The 24,118-nt window shown below is 41.9% G+C and overlaps 2 protein-coding genes across 5 annotated transcripts in view; one reads left to right on the top strand and one right to left on the bottom strand.

The window, feature by feature from the left end:
* Window positions 1–550: 550 nt before the first annotated feature.
* Window positions 551–11,380, bottom strand: LOC121705965. 4 transcript variants are annotated; one of them, XR_006030933.1, is made up of 5 exons: window positions 8,585–8,730; window positions 3,611–3,682; window positions 2,478–2,804; window positions 1,002–1,534; window positions 551–959 (listed from the first exon to the last, which is right to left on the bottom strand). XR_006030933.1 is itself a non-coding variant. In XM_042087377.1 (5 exons), exons 3-5 carry the CDS (start codon window positions 3,675–3,677, stop codon window positions 1,164–1,166), a joined length of 765 nt encoding a protein of 254 aa, XP_041943311.1. In that variant the 5' UTR covers window positions 3,678–3,682; window positions 9,159–9,263; window positions 11,252–11,380; the 3' UTR covers window positions 551–1,163. The 4 variants fall into 4 exon arrangements, 3 of the variants coding, with proteins under 3 accessions (XP_041943311.1, XP_041943310.1, XP_041943309.1); XM_042087377.1 differs by lacking the exon at window positions 8,585–8,730 and adding exons at window positions 9,159–9,263; window positions 11,252–11,380 and having other exon boundaries at window positions 551–1,534; XM_042087376.1 differs by adding an exon at window positions 8,382–8,465 and having other exon boundaries at window positions 551–1,534.
* Window positions 11,381–16,770: 5,390 nt separating this feature from the next.
* LOC121705935 (alpha-1,6-mannosylglycoprotein 6-beta-N-acetylglucosaminyltransferase B-like) overlaps window positions 16,771–24,118 on the top strand; it is a 90,167-nt gene continuing 82,819 nt past the window's right edge. The window contains exons 1-2 of the mRNA XM_042087304.1: window positions 16,771–17,136; window positions 19,980–20,092. Coding sequence (XP_041943238.1) covers window positions 17,069–17,136; window positions 19,980–20,092 — 181 coding nt within the window. The 5' untranslated portion in view covers window positions 16,771–17,068. The remainder of the gene's footprint in view (window positions 17,137–19,979; window positions 20,093–24,118) is intronic.

Raw genomic sequence — 24,118 nt, 5'->3', positions numbered from 1 at the left:
AGTTGAGTAGTTGAATTACTCTGTTTTAGGGCTGAGATAGCACCACTTCTAAACTCTTTGACATGATTTACCAAAATGACTGACTCATTTATCATCAAATTACAACAAACTTTATGCCAAACTGGATGTACTGTACCATAGATAAATTCTAGTACAGGTGCATTACCTGTGAGAACCCATTCCTGCCAATAGAGGCCACTATTTCTCTGCATGGAGCCCTATGGAAATGTTTGTTTACACAACTTTGTGGCCACGTGTGATTCCTGCACTTGCATGGAGCTTTGTAAAATCAACTTAGTAACTTATCTGAAAAAAAAATGATTAAAGTTTAGAGATAATAAAGGTTTGTATCTCCACAAGGTGCTCTATCTTTAAGATGACATAGAGGTTTCTGAAGCATGTTACATTACATTACATTACATTTAGCAGACACTTCTTGACCAAAGTGACTTACATATGTCAGCTATATTATGGGATATAAGGGATCACATTGTCCCCAGAGCAACTTGGGGTTAAGTGCCTTGCTCAAGGGCACAACGGTGGAATCTGGGAATTGAACCGACAACTTTCAGGCTACTGCACGCTAGCCCAGCTCGTTAACCACTACACTACCACCACCCTACCACTACCACCGTTTAATGTATGCATTCCCCATCTCAGATACTCTCGTGTTGCACATGTCATTCTCCCTTCTCATGTAATCATGCTAGCACACCAATACACACCACTATGCAGAGTGTGAATTATGCAATGGACATTACAGGGGTCAACTTTTACAACTTTGACCTCTGAGTATGCACAGATCAGACAGTACAGCACATTCAGAAATATTGCAAAACAGCAATGGAGGGGCCAAGCAGCTCCACTGGCCAGAGTTGCTATTGCAACTTGATGTTATTAAAGTATCTTGTTAAGACACAATTAAGTATTGTGTTAAGATGTTGTTAAGCAAAGATGCAAAGTTCATGTAAAGCAGCCAAAGATTGGGGTAGATTTAAGGTGACTTTTCCGATGATTTCATTGGCTATGGCAGGCAAATTAAGTTGACCTTTGACCTATTTTTGAAACATTTTGATAAAAATCCAAATGTAATCTAAACCTCACTCTTTCTACATATGAAAGTTTTCCATTGCATCAGTATGATTACCTAGCTGTCTCTCCGCCTACTCCCATTGTGAGAGCAATAGAAGTCCAGTAAGGAACAGAGCCCAGTGGAGTCCTACGCCGCCGCTGCTGCTGCTGCTGGGTTTGATCTCATGGGAAGGTGCCACTTTGGGTTCCTCCCTGTACGGGATTGCATAGCTTGACTTCTGACTGCTCAGCCTGCAGATCAGATCGCTCATGTTCTCCTGCCTCGGGAGGACGCTGCTGATGTTGAATAGTCCGTTGTCACCTCGCAGGATCTTGGAGGAGGCTGTCAGGTTTTTACCATCGCTGAACCAGTGCACCTGGCCCTCGGGGTACACGTCGTAAAAGAAGCACTCCTCCCGAGGTGGACTCTGCAGAGCGGTGTGCTGAAACGACCCTTCACACACTGTCGAGTTAAACAGAAGATTTGTTAACTATTTGAAGGATACTGAAGATGTGTTCGTAATATACTCACTCAAGTCCAAGATGGTGTTATGTAGATGGCCTTCTCTGGATAGTTATCATGCTAACTTTAGGGGATATCTGAGCATCATGGAACATAGGAGTTTTTGACATTACGTTATATGGTTATTTCTTCACAGTCTGTTGCTACTTCTAAGTAATTTTTGAATGTTTTAAACGGGGAAAAAACTACACATACCATAACCCCTTTAGGTTTAACTATAGTGGACGGTTTCATTACATGCTTTACATTACTCTCTGATGTCAACCCCCTTGACTATAGGCCTATCCATTAGCCTATAGGCCTTTCACACAAACACACGGGTATTGAGGGCGTTTGTGAGAGGTAACCAGGTACGGCATGCTGTTGGAGGTGCAAACAAACGCTGCATCGCCATGGAGATCACATAGTAAGGAGCTGCCTCAAGGGTTATAAAATGATTTTGTCATGTTTAGTTGTATAATGAAAGCACAGTTTTTATAGCTATCCATGTGTTTTCCCTTCTGGCTCCTTGGCTATAAATTTGGTAACAATTACGGGCTATTTGACGTCTTTAGAACACTTAACATATCGGAGGTGTCAAATGTTGAGTTACTCCAGTCTAGATTTTTTGATGCTAATCACTCCTATGATGTATTTCTATTGTCTATCCAAAGTGCCTGTTTCAAAGTTAACTGATGGTCAAATCAACCAAAAATGCAATATTGTTGGGGTATGATTGAAGGATATGTCAAGCCTTAACACCTAGACTGATACCTTTTCTGCTGACCTCTACCCTTGAGTTTACATCTCCTCTATTTGACTTCCATATAATAGAACCATTTGTGCAACCTCTTTTCTTTAGCCACAAACATGACAACAATGGTTTCATTTTGCGAGAGTTCACCTGCTGGTGGTTGCAAAGGGGTGTTGGCGTTGCTGATGCCCAGGTTGGAGCGCAGTTTACAGTAGTATGTTTCACGGCTCCAGGCCCTGGCGCCAAGCAGCGTGACCGTTAGTGTGAGCTTCTCGCCATCATACTGACACAGAGTACCGTTGGCCTGGTGGTAGATCACTCCGTCAGTCATGTTACACAGTACCTCCTTCATCTGGCTCACCCATGACATAAAGATATGGATGGGTGTTCCAGAAGCTTGGGCAGAACAGCCCAGGGATAAACTCCCACTGCAGTGGTCATGGAGGCCCTGGTCTATGTGGAGTGACACCGCACCTACTGTAAGCACAGATGTCACAGAAGTTAGCCTCTACTGTCAATCAGAAGTAGGAGTAAGTCACACGTGCAAATCACAAGCAAGTCTCAAGCTAGTCTCAAGTCCTAACCATCAAGTCTCAAGTAAGTCCCAAGTCACTGTGGTGAAAATCAAGCCTAATCGAGTCCTTGATAAGTGAAGTAAGTCAAGTCATTGCTCAAGTCAAAGAAGCTGCAAGTCAAGTCATGCAAAATATTGATGATCTACAATATTTCTAAAACAGAATAGATTCACACAAGTCACCCTCAGATGTCATGTGTTTTTTCTCTGACTTATCTAGATTTTGCTTTGCAATGTTTGGAAACATTGAAGCTGGTTAGTAGCCTTTTTCCAGTTTGTCTGATTGCATACAGTATTTTGTCAAGCAGTAAGGTATTTTTGTTAACCAATAGGTGGGAGCAAATAAGGGATGTTGTTTGGCATGACATGAAGAAGAGAAAACAAATGATCAAGGTATCATGTGACAGGGTTAAATTACAGTATGAATGGAGTCCCACTTAAAGTGCATGGCCTGTGTCTACTGCATATTGGCAAGTTGTCGGGTTTGCACAAATTGTAGTAGCCTAATCACTCAATACAAATACACAACACATAAAACATAATGTCTCAATATCTAAAAAATGCATTAACATTTCATTTAGAAAGTCAAGTTTTATCGAGAACAGAGTTCACAATTTAGTCTGCTTTGATGCCAATGTGATATATAATGTATAATTTTGTGGATTACTGTTCCCAGCAAAGCAACTTGTTGACATGTTTATCTACTTACTCATGTAAACAAGTCCAGGACAGATCCAGAGCAGGATGCCACTATCAAGTATGTTCCCCTTTCGCATTCTCCCTGCAATCAAAATAAGACCAGTCAGCGTTTTTCCACTGACAGAGAACCCGTAAAACAACAGTTAATGACATGCATAAATGGGAAACTGATATTCTGTTGTCTCGTAAAAATGGCAGAAATTAGCTGTTTAAAATCCTAGTTGGCGTCTGCAGTGTAGTGTTGAGTCAAGTCAAGTTTATTTATATAGCGCATTTCATAGACAGAGGTCATTCAATGTGCTTTACATAAACAAAACCAAACAATAATAACAAATAAAAGCATAGAAGGGCAATATAGTCAAAGAATAGTTAAAAGTTAAAGATCATAATAAAAAGAAAACATAAAACACAAGGTAAAATCATTTAAAAATAAAGAATAATTAGTAAGCAAAAACAAAGGCAAAAGTAGTAAAAAAAGTAATAAAAGACAAGGTAGAATAATTATCAAGGCAGATTCAGAATTTGTAACTCGGCACAGTTAGCAGAAAGCATCTGAGAACAGTTTGGTTTTAAGTCTAGATTTAAAACTGGCTACAGTTGGGGCCTTTTTGATGTCATCCGAAAGTTGGTTCCACAGCTGAGCCGCATAGCAGCTAAAAGCTGCTTCACCATGTTTAGTTCTAACTGTAGGTTTTACTAGCAGGTTTTTCACCTGGGACCTGAGAGGACGAGAAGGTGTGTACTGCTGAAGCATGTCTGACAAGTATTTAGGTCCTGCTCCATTTACTGATTTATAAACAAGCAATAGTGCTTTAAAGTCAATTCTGTGACTTACTGGAAGCCAGTGCAAGGACTTAAGAATTGGAGTAATGTGGTCAGTTCTTTTAGTTTTTCTTAGAATCCTAGCTGCTGCATTTTGTATCACCTGAAGCTGTTTAATAGTTTTTTTTTAGGAAGGCCTGTGAACAGTCCATTGCAGTAATCAACCCTGCTGGAGATAAATGCATGAATGAGTTTTTCTAAGTCATGTTTTGACATCAGCCCTCTCGCATCACTGTCAATTAATACACCAAGATTTTTAACAGTATCCTTTGCCTTCAACCCTTTTGTGTCAAGGAGAGTGGCAACCCTAAGTCTTTCCTCCTTTTTACCAAATATAATTACTTCAGTTTTTTCTTTGTTCAGCTGAAGAAAATTTTGAGACATCCAGGTGTTGATTTGTTCTATACACTGACACATAGATTCAAGAGGACCATAGTCGTTTGGTGATAGAGCTAAGTAAATTTGTGTGTCATCTGCATAGCTATGATATGAAATCAAATTATTTTGAATGATTTGTCCAAGTGGGAGCATATAGAGGTTGAATAATAGTGGCCCCAAGATCGACCCCTGGGGAACACCACAGGTCAAGGACGTTGGTGTTGAGGTACAGTTTCCGATGGCAACAAAGAAGCTCTCTTGCTTTCTTGTAGATATGATTTTAGCCAGCTGATAACTATGCCTGTAAATCCAACCCAGTGTTCTAGTCTGTGTAGTAAAATATTGTGATCAATAGTGTCAAATTCTGCACTAAGGTCCAGTAGCACTAGGACTGATGTTTTACCTGAATCTGTGTTGAGGCGTATGTCATTGGGGTCATTCCACGTCAGTTCAACCAGGGCCCACGCACTTAGGTCTCAAAAAATTCTGAAAAAATTACCAGGTGTACCTATGTTACCCAGGAGACACACTGTAAAATTACTCTTATGTAAGATCAATACTTTCCAAGATACAGCCAGTTTTACAGGGGGAGGGGGGGTGTCAATTTTGTTCGGCCTCTTTTTTTGTCAAAGTTCACAAGCCCACAGCGCAAGAACTAAACCATGTAGGAGGCTCAAATTTTGCATGCTGGTACATAAATAGGAATAGTATGTAGCAAAATCGTCACGTTTGGTCTGGATAATCCTGCATGGTCATAGCTGTCCCTCAAAGTTGATACAAATTGTATTGGAGTTTTTGGCTGGGCTCTGTTTAAGCCTTCAGAAGACATAGTTGTACTCAACATAGGCTCTTGATTTACTTTCCTTACTGAGATGAGTAGAAACACTCTGACAAAAAGCAATGAACAGACAATAAATCCCTTCAGGGTCTGAACAGCAGACCTCACAAGTCTGAAAAATCATTTTGGTTATCATTTTCAGAGCACCCAAACACCTTGTGGGAATATACAAAGATTTTTTAAATATGTTTTTCTTTATTCTCCATGATCCCTTCTTTTTGAAAACACCAATTTGACTTGTCTTATGCAAATCTTTCTTTTTTATTTCCCACCCTGAACATGGGAAAAATGCCCCATTGACATCGATATGTTTTATATAGTTTATATATGTTTTATATAGAGTCACCACACTGCCACCTGTGGTTGTATAGAGTAACCTGTGGTAGCTCTATACAAAACATATTGATGTCAATGGTGCATTTTGCCCATGTTCAGGATGGAAAGTGAAAAAGAAAGATTTGTATAAGACAAGTCAAATTGGTGTTTTTAAAAAGAAAAGATCATGGAGAATAAAGAAAAAATTATTAAAAAAATCTGGTGTTTGGGTGCTCTGAAAATGAGAACCAAAATGATTTTTTAGACTTGTAAGGTCTGCTGTTCAGACCCTGAAGGAATTTATTTTCTGTTCATTGTTTTTTGTGAGAGTGTTTCTACTTATCTCAGTAAGGAAAATAAATCAAGAGCCTATGTTGAGTACAAATATGTCTTCTGAAGGCTTAAACAGAGCCCAGCCAAAAACTCCAATAAAATTTGTATCAACTTTGAGGGACAGCTATGACCATGCAGGATTATCCAGACCAAATGTGACGATTTTGCTACATACTATTCCTATTTATGTACCAGTATGCAAAATTTGAGCCTCCTACATGGTTTAGTTCTTGCGCTGTGGGCTTGTGAACTTTGACAAAAAAGAGGCCGAACAAAATCGACACCCTCCCCCAGTGAAACTGGCTGTATCTTGGAAAGTATTGATCTTACATAAGAGTAATTTTACAGTGTGTCTCCTGGGTAACATAGGTACACCTGGTAATTTTTTCAGAATGTTTTGAGACCTAAGTGCGTGGGCCCTGGTTGAATTGACGTGGAATGACCCATTGGAAACTTTAATGAGAGCTGTTTCAGTGCTGTGATTTGCCCGAAAACCAGACTGAAAGTAATCAAAATACCCATTTGATGTTAGGAAGGTGGTTAATTGATTAAAGACTACTTTTTCAATAATTTTGCCAATAAAAGGTAGATTGGATATGGGCCTGTAATTGTTTAGCATGGAGGCATCCAGGTTATTCTTCTTGAGAAGTGGCTTTACAACAGCTGTTTTCAGTGACTTAGGAAAAGTACCAGACAGCAGTGATACATTTACAATTTGAAGGACATCCGCCGCTATGAGGTGAAAAACAGTTTTGAAGAAATTGGTAGGCAGAGTGTCTAAGACACATGTGGAAGAGCTGAGATTCTGTACCGTTTTTTCAAGTGTTTCGTAGTCTATCAATCTGAACTCTGACATCAAGTTTAGTTTCCCTCTGTTTGTTGCTGGAAGTTCAGGTTGTTGAATTTGTAATTGAGCAGATATGTTGAGTCTGATTTTGTCAATTTTACCTTTAAAAAAGATGAAAACTCATTGCATTTATTAGTTGAGAGAAGTTCAGGCACTAATTGTGAGGGGGGATTTGTTAACTTATCAACAGTTGAAAATAGAATACGAGTGTTATTTGAACTTCTATTGATAATGTTAGAAAAGAAAGACTGTCTTGCTTTGCATATTTCAGAGTTATATGTGCGGAGCATCTCTTTATGGATTTCATAGTGGATCTGAAGTTTGTATTTACGCCATTTTCTTTCAGTCTTCCTACACTCTCTTTTTAGAAGTTTAACTGCTGGATTTTGCCTCCATGGTGCTTTCTGTTTGTCCTTAATTTTCTTGAATTGTAATGGAGCAATGTCATCCATAATGTTTGCCATTTTTGCATTAAAGTGATCAAATAAGTCTTCAGAGTCTGACAGTTGACTTGACTTTAGTGAAAGTGCTTGCTCAAAAAGAGCACTTGTCTGATCATTTATGATTCTCCTTTTTACCATCATAGCTGTGTTTTGAGTGTGTGGGGACATAGACACATCAAAGAACACGCAGAAATTATCAGATAAGGCCAGGTCTTTAACAGCTGTAGAGACATCGAGACCCTTTGTGATAACAAGGTCGAGGGTATGGCCGAGAGAGTGTGTTGGCCCCTGTACATGCTGTGTTAGGGAGAAAGTATCGATTAGTGCAATGAATTCCTTGGTATAATTGTTTTTAGGATTATCCACATGCAAGTTTAGATCCCCTGATATAATAAGACAGTCAAACTCTATGCAAACAACTGATAGCAGTTCACCTAGCTCTTCAAGAAAAACTTTAGCTGAATGTTTTGGAGGCCTGTAAATTGTCAGTAATAAAATCTGAGGAGACGTCTTAATGCATGCACACAGATATTCAAATGAAGTAAAGTCACCGAATGACGAATGATTGCACTGAAAAGACGTCTTGAAAATTGTGGCTATCCCCCCACCTCTTTTATTTGCTCTGGTAGCACTCAAAAAACTGAAATTTGGGGGAGCTGATTCGATGAGAGTAGCAGCACTGTTTGCTTGATCTAACCATGTCTCAGTTAAAAGTAAAAAATCAAGGTTGTGTGTGCAAATTAGTGTTAGTTGTTTTGTTCACTCATGGCAACTCTTGATATGGACAGAATAACTCATAGCCTACTTTTAGCCTTCTTTCCTTTGAAATGTAGAATGACACCCACTCCAGTTCAGTTCACAGGAAAAAACAACTATTTTCTGGTTCAAGCTTTAAATGTTGGTTCGCGAACGGGAACAGAGTAGGTTTGAAAAAGGCTATCAGTGAATACCCAGAGTCAAATGTCTTTAGCCCCAAGAAATACACAAAGTATTATTTCCTTTCCTTACCTTCTTAATGGGAAGCTGTCCTTTTCTCTATCTAAAAGCAGTGTTTCATACACTAATCTTAGAAAACAATTACATGAAACAGTTCAAAATCACTTTGTAATACTCTGCTGGTAACTTTGCCAGAGTCACACAAGGAGAAAAGAGAGTGATTTTCACTGCTAGCCTCACTTAAGCTGAGGTATGCCACACCTCATATCCGTTGTTAATGGATGCCGTTCAGGAGCAAGTTCACACAGGCATCACTTGCTCCTCCTTCCATTGACTGTCTTTCTTTTGACTGAAGTCTGCATTTTATGACATTTTACGTTGCTGTTGCACCACAATAAAACAACTAAAATCTAATTCTGTGTGTCCCTTCTCCATCTCCATGGGCTTGAAAAGTAACATAGGCCTAATGTAAAAATGTATCAGATGTGTAGGCCTATAGTGTGTGTGTGTGTGAGAGAGCGTTTGTACATGGTTTGGTGTGTTTGTATGTATATGGACAATATGTTTTCTACACTTACAGTACCATGATGTCTGAAGAAATAAATGCATAAGAGTTTAGAATTCACAAGGAAGGCTCTCTACATACCAGGCTTCAGAAGTTGTTGGCTTCAGCTGTGCTGGAGTTTCTGTCTCCTCTTGCTTTGACCGGGCAAATGGACCAGCACTCACACTAGTTGGGACAAGGGAGGCTCTGCCAAGGAGTGAGTACTGAGTTACTCCCACTAAGCATGGAGTGCTTTTGTCTCTAAAATTAAAACATAATATTTTATTACTTTGATATCTTATAAAAACAAAATACCATCCGTCTGTAACTAGGCATAAGTACATTTTCAGTAGATTAATCCTGAAAAATATATGTGTAATCATTTATCTTTAAATATTCTACAACAGAGGTTCTCAAACTTTTCACAATGAGTACCACTTCAGAAAACCACCTCTATGACCGGCATTAAAATACAGTAGTGTAGGCCAGTTTAACTACTGTCAAAAAGACAAAAACAAAAATCCTTTATCAGAATTCCCATGAAAAGGTACCTCACCTAGGGGTAATGGGGTTCTGCTGTGATGTGTCCTGCATTTGCACACTCCCTAAGCCAGAATGGGGAAATGTAGAAAGTCTCCCATCCCATTCCTGACCTTCTAAATGGGACATTAAAGTACTTTTAAATACCTTGTAACTCATGTCAATCTTATATTTTAGCTTAAATAACTTATTTATGTTTTAAACTTATGCTTAGACTGTAAATGCTCATGTTTTTAAGTTTTCTTAGTACAACTGCCATGTGATTATTAAACAAAGCTTGACTTGACTTGAACATAACAGTCAGCCACTGATAGCTTTGAAGGCAGTTCACACACAGTAGGTAACCAATTAGAGATTTCCTTCAGGCCAATCACAGTGTCTAAATGAGTTCCCATGTACACTAGAAGCTGTGTTTGCCGCGTGCACTCTATCAGCTTCCTGCAGAGACACTGTAGGTATTAATTTAAATGGCTGCATTTTACACTCATTGAAAGTCATGCCTTTATGAAAGACAGGACTGCTATTTGACTTCCAAGACAACATACAGGCTCCTTATTGCCACAAATTATGTCCATGAAGCTGCTATCCAACTGCACTAGGTATACTAGTCTTTGTAGTGGGTAAACAGGAGAATTCTAAAGATTTTATTCAGTTCAGCCATTTGTTCAATGCTCTCCTTATCGGAATTTGAGCATGCCCTGCTGAAAAAAACAGCTAGAATGCTGGATTAGATTATGGGGCATGTTTCAACCTAGCTTGGAAGCTAGCCCAAATTTACCCTACCCTACTTCAGGTTTATGGAAGTACATCAATTCTTGTAAAGTACATGATAGCTGCAGGCTAAACAAGTTTGCTCAGGTCTATGCTGTGCTAGTCACCCATTGTGCAAGCTCTCCTGCTCCTCATCCTCCGGCCAGGTGCCTCCACATCCTATCAGTGTGGTGTAGTGTTGTGGAACCCCTCAATCTCAGCAGTCTAAATCTCCGAGGTCTCTACTTGTAATGTTCCAGAGCCCATATCCAGCACAGCACGGGGTCCACTAGTGAACCTGTCAGGGTTCGCCATCTATATCATGTACAAGTCTACCCTCTCTCCTCCTCTGATTTGCCCAGTAATAACCAGAACAGCCCACCTTGTCAGTTCTGAAAGGCCTCTTTATAGCAGTGCCAGAAATATACAATAGTAATTACTTGCTATGGTAACATCATGTGCAGCATGAAACAGAGAACATGACAAGCTCATCTCAATGTTCTCCATTCTCTCTCTCTCTCTCTCTCTCTCTCTCTCTCTCTCTCTCTCTCTCTCTCTCTCTCTCTCTCTCTCTCTCTCTCTCTCACACACACACACACACACACACACACACACACACACACACACACACACACACACACACACACATTTCCCCCTACGGCAAACTCGTGTTTAGTCTTGTTCACTCAACATGAATGTCAACACAGATGACTGACTATTTAGCCTTCCTTTCTCCACTCAAACACTCTGTATGATTAAAAGCTCTCTACTTGGCCGGTAGCCATAGACAAAACGGTGAGATTAGATTGTTGTGGCAAGTCGGTCTGATTAAGAATTTCTTCTCAGGAGTTTGTTTCAGGTTACCAAAACAGTGTTAATGACGTAAAAGTAAAAGTATAACTTACCACAGCACGTTTCCAATCTCCTAATTGACAGTCAGTCAGAGAATAATTGGCTTTTCAGAGCACTAGCTGGCATTGTCCATAGCCTGATAAGAGAGAGAAAGAGAGAGACAGCAAAAGGCAAAGAGTTGGAACTCTGAGGGGATTTTTCAAGTGTCATCACTGCAGCTGCTACAGCTGGGAAGAACCTGGCTCCCCAGCCGTACTAACAGCCGGAAGCTCTTCAGCAGTCGCATTGGGATCATACACTGTATTAATGTAGTACAGCACAATCACAATTAGTTGAGTGACGTATTCCAACAACCCCCCCCCCCCCCTTTACAAAAGTTTTTGAAACGGGCTTATGTCAAGCTAAAAAGACCAAATGACCCAAATCAACAGCCAACTACTGTTCTGAGGGAGAGGAAAGTGAAATAAATGTAAAAAAAAGCTCTCTTGTAGTAAACATAAGCAAACTGTTTCATCAGGAAGGGGTTTTACGACTTATTATTTAAGAAAGTTGAAAATATTAGGAATTAATATTTTCCTAGTATTCCTATTCCTAATATTTTCAACTTTCTGAAAGAATAAGTCATTAAACCCCTTTCTGATGAAACAGTTTGCTTATGTTTACCACAAGAGAGCCCCCCCCTAGTGTTACACTGTTATGATCAATAATCAGGGGAAAAAACACTTTCCAGTGCTACATTTACTGAGATAAAAAAGCAAGTTCAGCTTTAAGGTCATCCAACTGGCTTGAAAGGGAAGTAAAATTCTGTAATCTCTGTTGCCCATGGCGATGCAGCTCCTTCATACAGGACTGCTGACTTATGCCCCGTGCTTATCGAGGCCTCCACAGCTTCTCTGTGGGGGAGAGACGAAGAGGACCTGTCTTCTGGAAGACGTCCTGGGTCCCAGGTCTTCTGACTCACCCCTCCCCTGTATAAACAAAAGCACCCTGAGAGATAAATTGAAGTGTGTTTTTGTTTTTCTTTTGTGTTTTTTTGGTTGAGAGGAATCGATTCAACAGCGAGGGCTGCTTTATGCTTTGTGTGAGTGTAGCCACAGATATGAGTGAAAGAATGTGTATCGGTGTGAGGGTAGTTTTCAAATTCTGATGCACAAAACAAAAACTGAAGTACAAGTAACTGAAGACAACAGTACAACTTTCTGAAAAGAATCAAAAAGAAAGAGAAAAGCTGCACACAGTTATTTCCCTGAAAAGGAGACTTGCCGTTTCTCCATCTTGTGTTGAGAGCAGTAGTAGTTTTCAAAGCAATCACCTCAAACCCATGTTTACTTGTTTTGCAAATGTACTTGTGCATTTGCACTTTTTTTTAAATTGATTGTAATAGATTCTAAGCTGGTAATTTTAAGTAGGTATTCTATATCGAACACTTGAGACCGATCTTATAAATGATACTATATTTTCATTAAAGGTAATGTCAATGTCAGAATTATTGTTTTATTTATATAGCATGTGAAGCCCTCTCAAGAGAGGTAAAAATAAGAGAAAACCCTGAGCACAGACTAACCCAGCATATGAAGAAAACATGACAACATCAGCACACAGTGCACTATTCATAGCACCGTGAAATGTAAATTAAATGACTAACAAATGTCAGGAAGAAAGCGCAACACTCTAACTTGTAGATCTAATTCAGTAGCTCCTCAAAACAGTTCTGCTCCACAACAACATAGCACAGCACAGCCTATAGATTACTCTAACTAGCAGATGTCATTCAGTAGGGTCTCACACAGTTCTGCTCCACAACAGCCTATAGATTAATTGATGTCATGCTTTAGCACCATGTCAAAGAGCAGAGGCCAGAGCTCAGAGTGAACCCATGTCCTCCTCTCCCCTCTAATCCCCTCCCCTTATCACAGTGCAGCTCCCTCCTCACACACCGGCTGGTGTCAGGAGACTTGATTGACAGTTTCTAAGAAGCAGGGGAGGAGGAACTCCATCACTCCCATACTCGCTCGCTCGCTCGCTCACTCAGCTGGCGCCTGGATACTCCTCACTCCACTCTGATCTGCATTCATCCAAGAGAATCTCCCAGGATGCCTCGCGGGCCTCCCCTTTAGAGATGTCGGCGTGAGGCCACAGGGGATGGAGGGAGGAGAGGAGTGCCTGTAAAAGTTGTCATTTTTCTGGAGAGCAACCTCTTCCTCCATATACTCCGCACAATAGTAGTTTCCGGTAGAGCTTTTGGTAGAGCTTTCTCAGAAAAAAAAATATAGATAACCAGATAACAACGAGTGTGTGTGTGTGTGTGTGTGTGTGTTAAAACAGAGAGGCTCTTGGGTATACCACATTAATTCTGAGACACACAGACACCCCACCTACTAAACTAGAGAACTGGGAAATTGGGGAATCGAGGGGTGTCGACCAAAAAAAAAAAACAAAAAAAAAAAAAAAATTTCTTCAAAAGCCACACTTGGTTCCCAGGTCGATGACTAGGAATCAATATAAGCATCAAATAGCTGAGAGCCTTGGTGACGTCAGTGCTGCCCCATTCCCAGAGGAGGGCAGAAGGAGCCGAGGGCCAGAGGCCACTTGGCTTATTACCATGACTGTATTCCACTGCAATCCTTTGGTGACCTCTCACTCATTTGACCCTGTTCCGCAGTGTGTCTTGATCTTTGAACTCTCCACAAAATCTTGTAGTTAGCAGGGATAAGAAAAAGAGAGAGAGAGAGAGAGAGAGAGAGAGAGAGATACCTTTAGCCTTTAAAGGGAAGATTTCAGAATGGGATTTCTCTTGCACTGAGCATGACTACAACTGCAAGTCATCAGTAGGGTAAAACTGACCTGCCTCATGATTGCCTAAACCCATCCTATGTTCCTTATGGGTCCTTGATGAATTCTACTTCACCACAGTGGGAAGAGGCTGACACCAAGGCATCAACACACCCACACACACAGAAAGGGAGAGACTTTTTCCACTGATTACACCTGAGGCAACTGCACTGCTACAAATATGGTAAATTTCAAAGAAATGATTTACCAGTAATTTATACCTTTAAATGTAAAAATGTATACATAATATACATACAGAGTAACTCACACCTATACTCCCACAGGGGAGATTACAGTAATATTGTATTGTGCTGTGCATCTTAGGTACTGTGCATCTTAGGTACATTTGTGTGTGAGTCATGTATCTTGTAACTCAATACTTTCTCCATTTCCAGATACCCTCATACAGTCAGTGTGTGAATCTATAGGTCAGAATGTGTAGAAAAACATGCATCATCTCATCTCATGGTGTATAAACCATGCATGTTGGCAGTGATATAGGAATATCACTGTTACTGTAATGTCCATATCTTGACAAATTGATATCTGGGCCTTCCGACTTCAGCTTTCTCCCCTCGTCTGGCTCAAGTTACAAAGCATTCTGGGGATCGGTCGGCTAGATCTGTGTGAAGGGCGCTGACCTCATCCTCCTCCACACTTTCCCTGGTCTCTGATCAGGCGTGCGCACGGACCCAGCGCTGGAGAACAGGAGAACGCTATTGATTTTACATCCGTTTCATAATGAGCCCACCGCCTTCAGATATGGAGGAGTTTCATCATCATGCCTGTTGGAGAGAGTTGCTCTGCTTCTGTCCAGCTCAAAAGGTTTAGTGGGGACCAGAGAAGATGGAGTGTGTGTGCGTGTGTGTGTGTGCGTTCATGTGTGTATGTGTGTGTGAGAGAGTGTGTGTGTGTGTGTGTGTGTGTGTATGTGGTTGATGTGGTTCTCCCCTGTGGGTAAATCACCAGTGGGCTCACAGTAAAGCAAGTCTAGAGAAAACAAAAACAGCCGGAGAAAGACTGGTGCGAGGCGATACGAGTGTGTGAAGTTTCTTTGTGAAAAGCTGACAGGGAGAGAGTCTATGAGAGAGATAAAGAGCAAGCACTGAGAGAGCAGGAGACAGAGAGAAGAAGGGGATGGCTGGGGGGTGAACACCAGCAAAAAGACTGGCCTCATTAGATGAAGATGAGACAAGCCCCAAACCCATTGGTCTGCTAACAGCAGAATGGCAATACAAAGTGCACCACAGAGAAAAGGAAGGTTCCACAGAGAAGTGGAAGATGACGGGCCGATATTTATGTAATATTCTGCTTACTGGATCACAAACCGAAGAGCTGCAGTAATTTGATCTATGCCGAAAGTTTTTGCCATGTGTGAATATCTAAATCTACTGCAATCAGGGAATTGTTTTCCCATTACAGTTTGTAGGTCTACTACCTAATCATCCGTACATTTGATTGAAATTACAGCCTGCTCAAACCTCTGTGTGTTAGTGCTGTGTGGTGATTTGTATCTGAGCTGCTTTTGTGTTCCCTATAGCTATGACTGACATTAGCTGTCTTGCAATATTTTCAATAGCAATTATTTTGGGTTCCCACACACAGTACATTTTGTGTTGTACCCCACAGTACTTTGGCATTCCCTTGGTCCCTTGCAATACTTTTCCTGCACCTTAAGGACAGAAAGGTATATTGCAAGGTAACGCAAAGTTTTGAGAGATAGCAAAATATGCTCATAACAAATTATCACCGTGAACCTTAGGGGGCAACATAGAATAGATATTTGGTCTTTTGGGCCCCCACCATCGACTTTAAGGCAGTGCTGCCTGGATGGCGTTAGGGTCAGGGTCGAGGTTAGGCAAGGCAGTGCTGCCTTGAAATCGACTGTGGGGGCCCAAAACACCATCAAGCTATTGAATAGCTGTCTTGACATGAAATAACGATGAACATGAAATAATCACCCCCATGAAATAATTCATCCCCTCTCTCAGCCTTCTCCTCTCCATCCCCCACATTGATAAATTGTGATACACTGTGTAATGATTTAATTTATGCTAGCAGCTTCCAAAACATGAAAGAATGTATTTGTTGACAGCTTGGGTCGATACGTGGCAAATATCGTCTGTGTGACAGCAATTCTTTCAGACAGACACATAAGGCGTTTGCCACTCACAAAAATAAATAGCAGAGAGCATTCAACGGATGGCGCTATTGAACTCCTTCCTATGAGTTTTCTCTCTCCATGGTCCTGGATTGTGCGCTATTTGTTCCAATAATATCTACGTCAAAGGAAGAATAAGGAAATATAACTTCATAAACGTTTTACTAAACATTTAAACATTATATTAGGGCTATAAAACAATTCCATAACTATATACATGCAACGTAATATATGGAATTTCCATGTATGCTAAATCGATCCAATGCAGTTTCCCCAACAATTAAAGCTCGAAGTACGATAAGCAGTTTGAATGAACTTGGCTTAGTCAGCGGCGTCTTTATATTCCGAAATATTTCCCTAGGCAAGAGGACAATAGTGGCAGTAGCAGTAAATACGTAATGCCGTCAGCGAACTACAGTCACTGTAAGAAGTGCAGGCAGCGCCGTCCACCATTCATTGATGCGGCGCTCTCAACGAAGCAGCAACATTCTACGAAGTGCAGTGACCAGCACTCCACTGCCTATAGGTTAGGCTACTGAAAACCTGAAATGACTGCCTTCACAATCACTCGCACAGTATTTCTTTTTTGAGATACCAAGGACAGAACTTTGTATTTCCCATGTTCTATTTTCCAAACGATAAGCGAGTGGCGCTGAGTGGATGCTGTTTGAAACTCCCGGAGGGCGTTTTGTGCACGTTCTTCAGCCCTGGAACTTGGACAACGGATCAAGGCTATTCCCTGCGACTACATTGTGGGCTATCCATTGGAAGTACATCAAGATACATGCGATAGCCTATATGCACGTGTTCGTCTTTTGAAGAATATGTTTCATTCGTCATGGCGTGTTTTCACTTTGTGGTGTGATACTTTGGGAAGATGATATCCTCAGGTTCGGACTGCACACTTATGTCAAGAAGATGCCTGCTGACATTCAAACCGTTCAGGTAAGATCACTACTTGCGATAAGCACATATGTTAGCAGGTTATTTAAACCACTGAACATGGGCTCAATTTACATGTTAATCAATTTTCCATATACGCGTTCAAATGTGCTTATCGCCAGCCAAACTTCTGCCAAGCACCTGTTATTTGATGATTATTTCAACTCTGTTCAAATGCACTTAGAGCCATATTTTATGTGTTAACTAGTGGAGGGGGATGTGACAGGTTACCACTAAATATAGGTTACCATGGGGTAAGGATTTAGTAACGAGTCTGTACAGTTACAGTTTGGTGTTGAACACAGCGCTTATTACAGAAGCAAACAGCAATTATATGAACATAGCATTTATTTATTTCACACAGTTTGTCTGTATCGTGCAAATGTAAGTTAACCTTGTAGGCATGGAGACTGAAGACGGGTCGATTCTTAATGGAAAGCTCTGACTTCAAGTGATTTCACTTGATGGAATTCATTCCGGGATTCTATCAGGTTTATTAGAGGAGGAGGGTTGTGAACCACAGCCTACGTGAGTCAAAGTCTGTACATTACCGTAGTGGGTTATGGGTATTTAAGGCATACACCATGTGTGCTTTAGGCTACAGTATATACAATGAATGCAAATACTGACATGACAACAATTCTGTCATATCAGTAGAGGAGTAGAGGAGGCAAGGCATAGATTCCTTTCAATGCACACAGTAAAATCAACAGTGTTCAGTTAATTTTAACAATAGGCCTACAGTTGATATGGTCCCATTTGATTAAGTATTAAATATACTCTGACAGAAGCCTATGTAGCCTATAACTTGTTATTCTCTTCAAGTAATATAGTTCTTCTAGTATTAGTACTAGTTGGCTAAATAAACTCTTAAAGAAGTTTTATTTTATTTTATTTTATTTAACACTTTAAAACTTACACTTTCGATTTTACTGTCTGAGTTCAGTTTTTGTGAAGTCTGTGGTATAGAACTAGCACTTGTTTAAGCTGGGCGCATAGAATCTTTATGGACACTTTTTTAATATTATTATTAATAAGTTAAATATAATGTGTTGTAGCTTTTCACTCTCCATACCTATAAAAATGAGGAGTGAGAAGTATTTCGTAAATTCTGTTATCACTCTGTGAACTCATTACTGCATTATATTTCCAGCCTTTTGCTGCTTTGAATTCATCGCCAGTAGGTTGTTTTCAATCTCTGTGAACAAAGTTTGCCCACAACACACGCAAATCGTTCCCAGTGTTATGGTGAAAGATATTCCCATTCGATTCCAGCTCGAGTCAGTTGCATTATTTTCCATTTTGGTGTAGATGGAATTACTGTTCCGCTTTGGCAGAAGGAAATCAGTCAGGGCCAGGGGTGCCCCCATGGCAACATCACTGTGGCATTTTGCAGCTTCCTGCCCTATTTACATCACCTTCATATTTCCACAGGCTTAATGGAATCAATCTGTGTTGCTGTTCTGTAAGTGCTAACACTAAAATGTTGTGACAGTGATTGCCTTTTATACAGTTATACTTATATTCTTATCTGAACAGATGGCGTGGGACTAAATTGCTACCAGGGACCTTCCTGGGTTTGTTGATCCCCCCCACTGAAAGAGACAGGGAGCTTTTAATACAACAAAAGTAATGTGTAATGTGGATCATCAGACTAGCGAATCTCTTTGAGAGGCATAGAGGGCAGAGACCATTTCAGAGGCAGGGAGGAGCAGTGTGGCGGGAGAGAGGCGCGCCGCTCCGTATGGAAGTATGCCCCCCCCCATCCACGTTACAAATGGGCAGCCGTGGCCTATAGTGGGCAGCTGTGGCCTACTGGTTAGGGCTTCGGACTTGGAACCGGAGGGTTGCCGGTTTGATCCCTGACCAGTAGGAACGGCTGAAGTGCCCTTGAGCAAGGCACCTAACCCCTCAATGCTCCCCGAGTGCCGCTGTTGATGCAGGCAGCTCACTGCGCCGGGATTAGTGTGTGCTTCTGTTCACTGCGTGCTGAGTGTGTTTTACTAATTCACGGATTGGGATAAATGCAGAGACCAAATTTCCCTCATGGGATCAAAAGAGTATTATATACTTATATATACATAGATGAGAACGTCTCCCAAATGCACCATGTCCATCAGAACATCCATTATGGTCAGAGAATCTGTTCGGTTCTGGACAGGGCTAAGACAGAAAAGACATTGTTTGCCACCGAGTGAGGAAGCTGTTTTTACGGCTAAGTTTGGGACTGCTAAGCGCCGGGCTTGCTTTTTTTGCTGAAATTTATCCGCACACAATGCAGAGAACACTGTAATCAATATGCCCTCAACCGTTACAAAAGAGACTTCCACTGTGTCACTCTTAGCTGAGTATTTGAGGTACCTGACTGAGAACAGTGCTTGATGTTCCCCCAGTGAACCACCTCACCAAGTACTTGGTAAATATGCTCCGTAATAGCCTACTTGAGTGAGAAATTATGTGCTCCTTCTTTGATTATGAAAGTATGCTGAAGGACAGATTTTCTAATAAACTTTGGAGGTTCGTCATCTGAATGATGTGATGTGTTCTTGTTTGTTGCCTAAAATATTCTGTTTTTTTCCACTGAAACCTTGAGTTCGAGATAAACATCTCAAAATATTCAGCTGACCAAGAGCAGCAACCAAAAGGCTGAATGTTTCTATCAATAGTCCACATTGATTCCTTAGAACACACATTTCTTTCCACAGACATGGCTTCGGAGCGCTGCTATTTATTCTCTGCAGGTTTGAGTGTCTGTGGAATTGACCTCCCATAAATAAATTCTCTCTCTTTCTTTCTTTTCTTTCTCTCTCTCTCTCTCTCTCTCTCTCTATCCCTCTGTCTCCTAGGATCTTCGTAGCAGGCATTGGCTTTTTCAGCTTGTGTTTCCTAATGACGTCTCTAGGGGGCCAGTTCTCGGCCAAGCGTCTGGGGGACTCTCCCTTCACCCTCCGAGCGGAAGGTACAGCCACATATTACACACATCACCCCGGGTGGCCAGCCCAGTGTGCCCTCAATTTGTGTCCAAACCGCACCTCCCCAGAGTCGGACTTGCCAATCTACCAGTGTGAAGCAAGCACACCTAACGTGTGTGTGTGTGTGTGTTCACTCTCTGATCTTATTGTTATGCATCAAATAATGTTTTGGGAGGATCTCCACTTCTTCTGAGCACAGCTGACCAGCTTACCAAGGTAAAGCAAAACCCACACAAGCTATCTAAAGCCAAGACTTTATTAACAAGGAGACATGGCAAAGAATCTGTCAAAAGGAATGTATAAATAATAATAATAATAATAATAATAATAATAAAGCTTTATTTGTATAGCACCTTTCATACACAGAATGCAGCTCAAAGTGCTTTACATTTGAAGCATGTAACACAATAATAGTCAGTCAGTCATTATCAATCACTTTTCTTTGCTGTTTATGATATACTCAGCAACATATCAAAAATATAGAAATTGACGTCATAAGACTGGCAGCCTTAACCCTCTTATGGGGACAGTTCGTAGCGTCAAGATAGCAGTTGTCTATATACATTCCAGCCCTTCCCCCGGCGAATAGGAAATGCTGCCCTGTACTGTAATTTACCAACTATTGGCCGCGGCTTATACATTGATTTTGCAAAATTTCTTCAGCTATCAGGTTAATACACGCGCATAAAACACTGCCTTGCAGCATATACACAATGGGGCTAATACACAGGAAATTACTGTAATGGAAGTAATCATTCGCATTTTTGGAAACAGTCTGATTGCCTGTTTATTTCCCTGTCACCATGGTAACAGCCATGCTGAGACTTTATATTATTTAAGTTTTTTAGCCTACTTTCAGCAATTTGGGGAGAGATCCTATAAAGTTACATTCAGATTTAAACACAGAGTAGTAGTAATGTGTACTGTATGTCCTCCCTATGGAGTTGGAGTGCCTCCTAATTCATTTGAATTGGTCTGAAATGACTGCCCAGACGTGTTACCAAAATGGTCACTGAGTGGCAAGACTTGCCTTAAAGGACATTGTCTTAAAGCTGAGTTTACTGTCTTAGATTGCTCTCTCTTCACCCTCAGCACAGATTGTTCTACGTTAACTGTAGGCTCAGGTAGGTGCAGGCTACCAGGCAAAGGAGGGTTTTGGCGCAGGCTACCAGGCAAAGGAAGGCATAGCTGGACAGTCCAACAAGGTCAATCAGATACCCTTACATATGATCTTTGAACAGGGATTACGCTCTCGCCGCTCCTTGGCCAGACTGGTCTACACCAAATATAGCCTCAAGTGTGTGTGCACGCTCCCGATGTTTGTGGTCTGTGGTGCTGCATAGGTGGACACACAGTAGTGCATTGCATGGCAGAGGCCATTTGGGAAGAGTCCGTGTGAACCTGAGAGTCATCAGAGTCAGCTGTCACTCTGATAGCGTCTCTCTGCTTCCTGTGACTCCCCAAACACACTCGCTGCTGCAAGGCAACCCACAGACTGCTGCCGAGTAAACAAATAAATTGATTGAAAGGGCGAATTGGGGCTGGTCTGGAAATCAGACGCAGCAATCACTAGTCTCTTTGTTTGGAAACCTGATTAGGTTGTCACTCTCTAACACGTCACCCTATTATTACACAGAGCTGTATGTCTAATAGAAAAAATGGGCTGACACTTAGTCACTCCTGTGTGTCTGATGCTACCTTAACATGCTTAATGGCTGAGCAAAGCACTAATTACTCAGCCAGAGCACAGGGTGGTGGTTTGTCTAATTATTTTGCCTGATGAGGTGTTTTTAATCAATACCTGCTCAGTGATGAGTGCTCTAGACTCTGACTGTTGATTGGCTGAAAATGTCTGATTGAGGAAATCAAGGGCCACTTGTGAATATCTGATTGGAGACGGTCAAGGGGGACACCAAAACCATGCAGGGCTCTTCTTCATCAACTGTCACCAAAATTCCCCACGAATAATCTTAAGAAAGTCAACGAGGAGGACAAACGATAAAAGTTCATACCCGTGTACCGTGTCCAACAAGCTTTTTGAATTTCCTCACTCAGGAAGGTAGAGGGAAGGTTGTGTCCAAGGCCTCTCCTCTCCTGCCGGGCACAGCTGGCCGTGCAGAATGCCCGATCTAAAAAGGGGATCAGTCCCTGTCCTCCAGCCGTGCGGGCCAGGCAAAGCCCATAAGTGATGGATAATCTGGATGGAGGGTAATGGGCCGTGCTGCGTGGCTGGCCCCAGTGCTGCCGGGGGGGGGGGGGGGGGGGATGGGGGGTTGGCTGAGAGGGGTGGTTGGGGGGTAGGGGGAACCGGAACTGATTAATTAACCACTCACAGCGCACGGTCCTGGGAAAAGCGGCGGACCCGTACTCATTAAGCAATGCCTGCTGCCTTGCCGGGGTAGGCTCCGGTGAATAAACTGTGTGTGTGTGTGTGTGTGTGTGCGTGTGTGTGTGTATGTGTGTGTGTGTATGTGTGGATGTGTGTGTGTGTGTGTGGATGTGTGTGTGTGTGTGTGTATGTACTTGGTTATGTATGAGACTGACAGTATATGTGCTAGACTGAATGTTTGTGTATATGCGTGTGTTTTGCATGGGTTTGTGATTATTTGTTCACGTGTCCGTCTATTTCTGTCTGTGTGTACTCTCATCCAAATGTATGCACATCTATTTGTGGGCCTATTTGTGGGTACATCCAGGTGCAAGTGTATGCATGTCTGTGTGCTGATTTATTCAACAAAAAGTAACACTGAGGAATAGTGTTTCCATGTTTTAGGATGAAGCAAGCATGTGTGGATGTGTATGTACGTGTGTATGTGTGTGTGCGTGTGCGAACGCATGTGTATGTGATTGCATTTGAGTGTGTGTGTGTGTGCGTGTGTGTGTGTGCATGTAGTAGTTTATTCCTAGAGCTGCCCAGAGGCTGATTCCCAGTAGCAGGAGCAAGAGAGCGTGTATCAGAATCAGCACCTCCGGCTGCCGCAGCAGGGCTGGGCTGGGCTGGGCTGGGCTGGGTTAGGTTGGGTAGGGTTGGGCCGACGAGGTCCTGGCTTCTGCATCTGTAATCGGCTTTACAGATAACTGATACGCCGACTCTGTTGCTCTGTTTGCGCTTATCTCTCAATCCACATATGCTAACACAAATACACACACATTTTTCTTGTTGCATTGGAGCCTCTCAGGGTTATGAACTGAACGCTAGTGACATGCACCTGCGTGTGTGTGTGTGTGTGTGAGTGAGTGTGAGCGTGCATCAGGTTGTGTGTGTGTGTGTGTGTGTGTGTGTGAGAGAGAGAGAGAGAGAGTGTGACAGACAGTTTATATGTGCTCATTACCCTCCTTCAAAGCGTAGCCCGAATGAGGTGAATCCCCTGCTCCTCTGCCTGGGTTTCCACAGTCCCTCTTGAGCTCTGTCCCTCAGTCCCACATGCGCCTCCTGATTTGAAATGTAAATTTGAAACAGGGCTGGACAGGAACGCTGAGGAATGTGCTTCTCATCTGCTGTTGTGTGTGTGTGTGTGTGTGTGGGGGGGGGGGGGGGGGGGCAGTGTTGCATCTAAACGTGACACTGTGGATCTATTACATGTTTCCTGTGTTCAGCTGTTTTGCTGTTTTGTGTGCCATTTGACATCCATCAAAGGAGGCACTCTCTCTGGGCGTGCATGCTGACATGCAGGCATATGCTTGGTGGTATGCGGCGTGTGTGTCTGTGTGTGTGTGTGTGAGTGTGAGTGTGCATCTGATTGTGCTTATGTTTTGTGTGTTTGTGCATGGGTGTGTGTGTGTGTGTGTGTGTGAGTGTGCATCTGATTGTGCTTGTGCTGTGTGTGTGTGTTTTTGTGAGTGTACATCTGATTGTGCTTGTGTTGTGTGTGTTTGTGAGTGTGCATCTGATTGTGCTTGTGTTGTGTGTGTTTGTGCATGGGTGTGTGTGTGTGTGTGTGTATGTGTGTGTTTTTGTGAGTGTGCATCTGATTGTGCTTGTGTTGTGTGTGTTTGTGCATGGGTGTGTGTGT

The sequence above is a fragment of the Alosa sapidissima genome, chromosome 3 (assembly GCF_018492685.1).
Source record: "Alosa sapidissima isolate fAloSap1 chromosome 3, fAloSap1.pri, whole genome shotgun sequence".
NCBI lineage: Eukaryota > Metazoa > Chordata > Actinopteri > Clupeiformes > Clupeidae > Alosa > Alosa sapidissima.
The sequence above is the reverse complement of the archived record's forward strand: the minus strand, read 5'-3'. Positions and strand labels throughout refer to the sequence as shown.

Excerpts from the sequence above, each read along its gene's own strand:
- LOC121705965 (XM_042087377.1), bottom strand. The coding sequence starts at position 3,677 with ATGCGAAAGGGGAACATACTTGATAGTGGCATCCTGCTCTGGATCTGT. Across the intron at positions 2,805-3,610 it reads TCCTGGACTTGTTTACATGA|TAGGTGCGGTGTCACTCCAC; the intron begins GTAAGTAGATAA and ends CTGTGCTTACAG. Across the intron at positions 1,535-2,477 it reads CCCTTTGCAACCACCAGCAG|TGTGTGAAGGGTCGTTTCAG; the intron begins GTGAACTCTCGC and ends TTAACTCGACAG.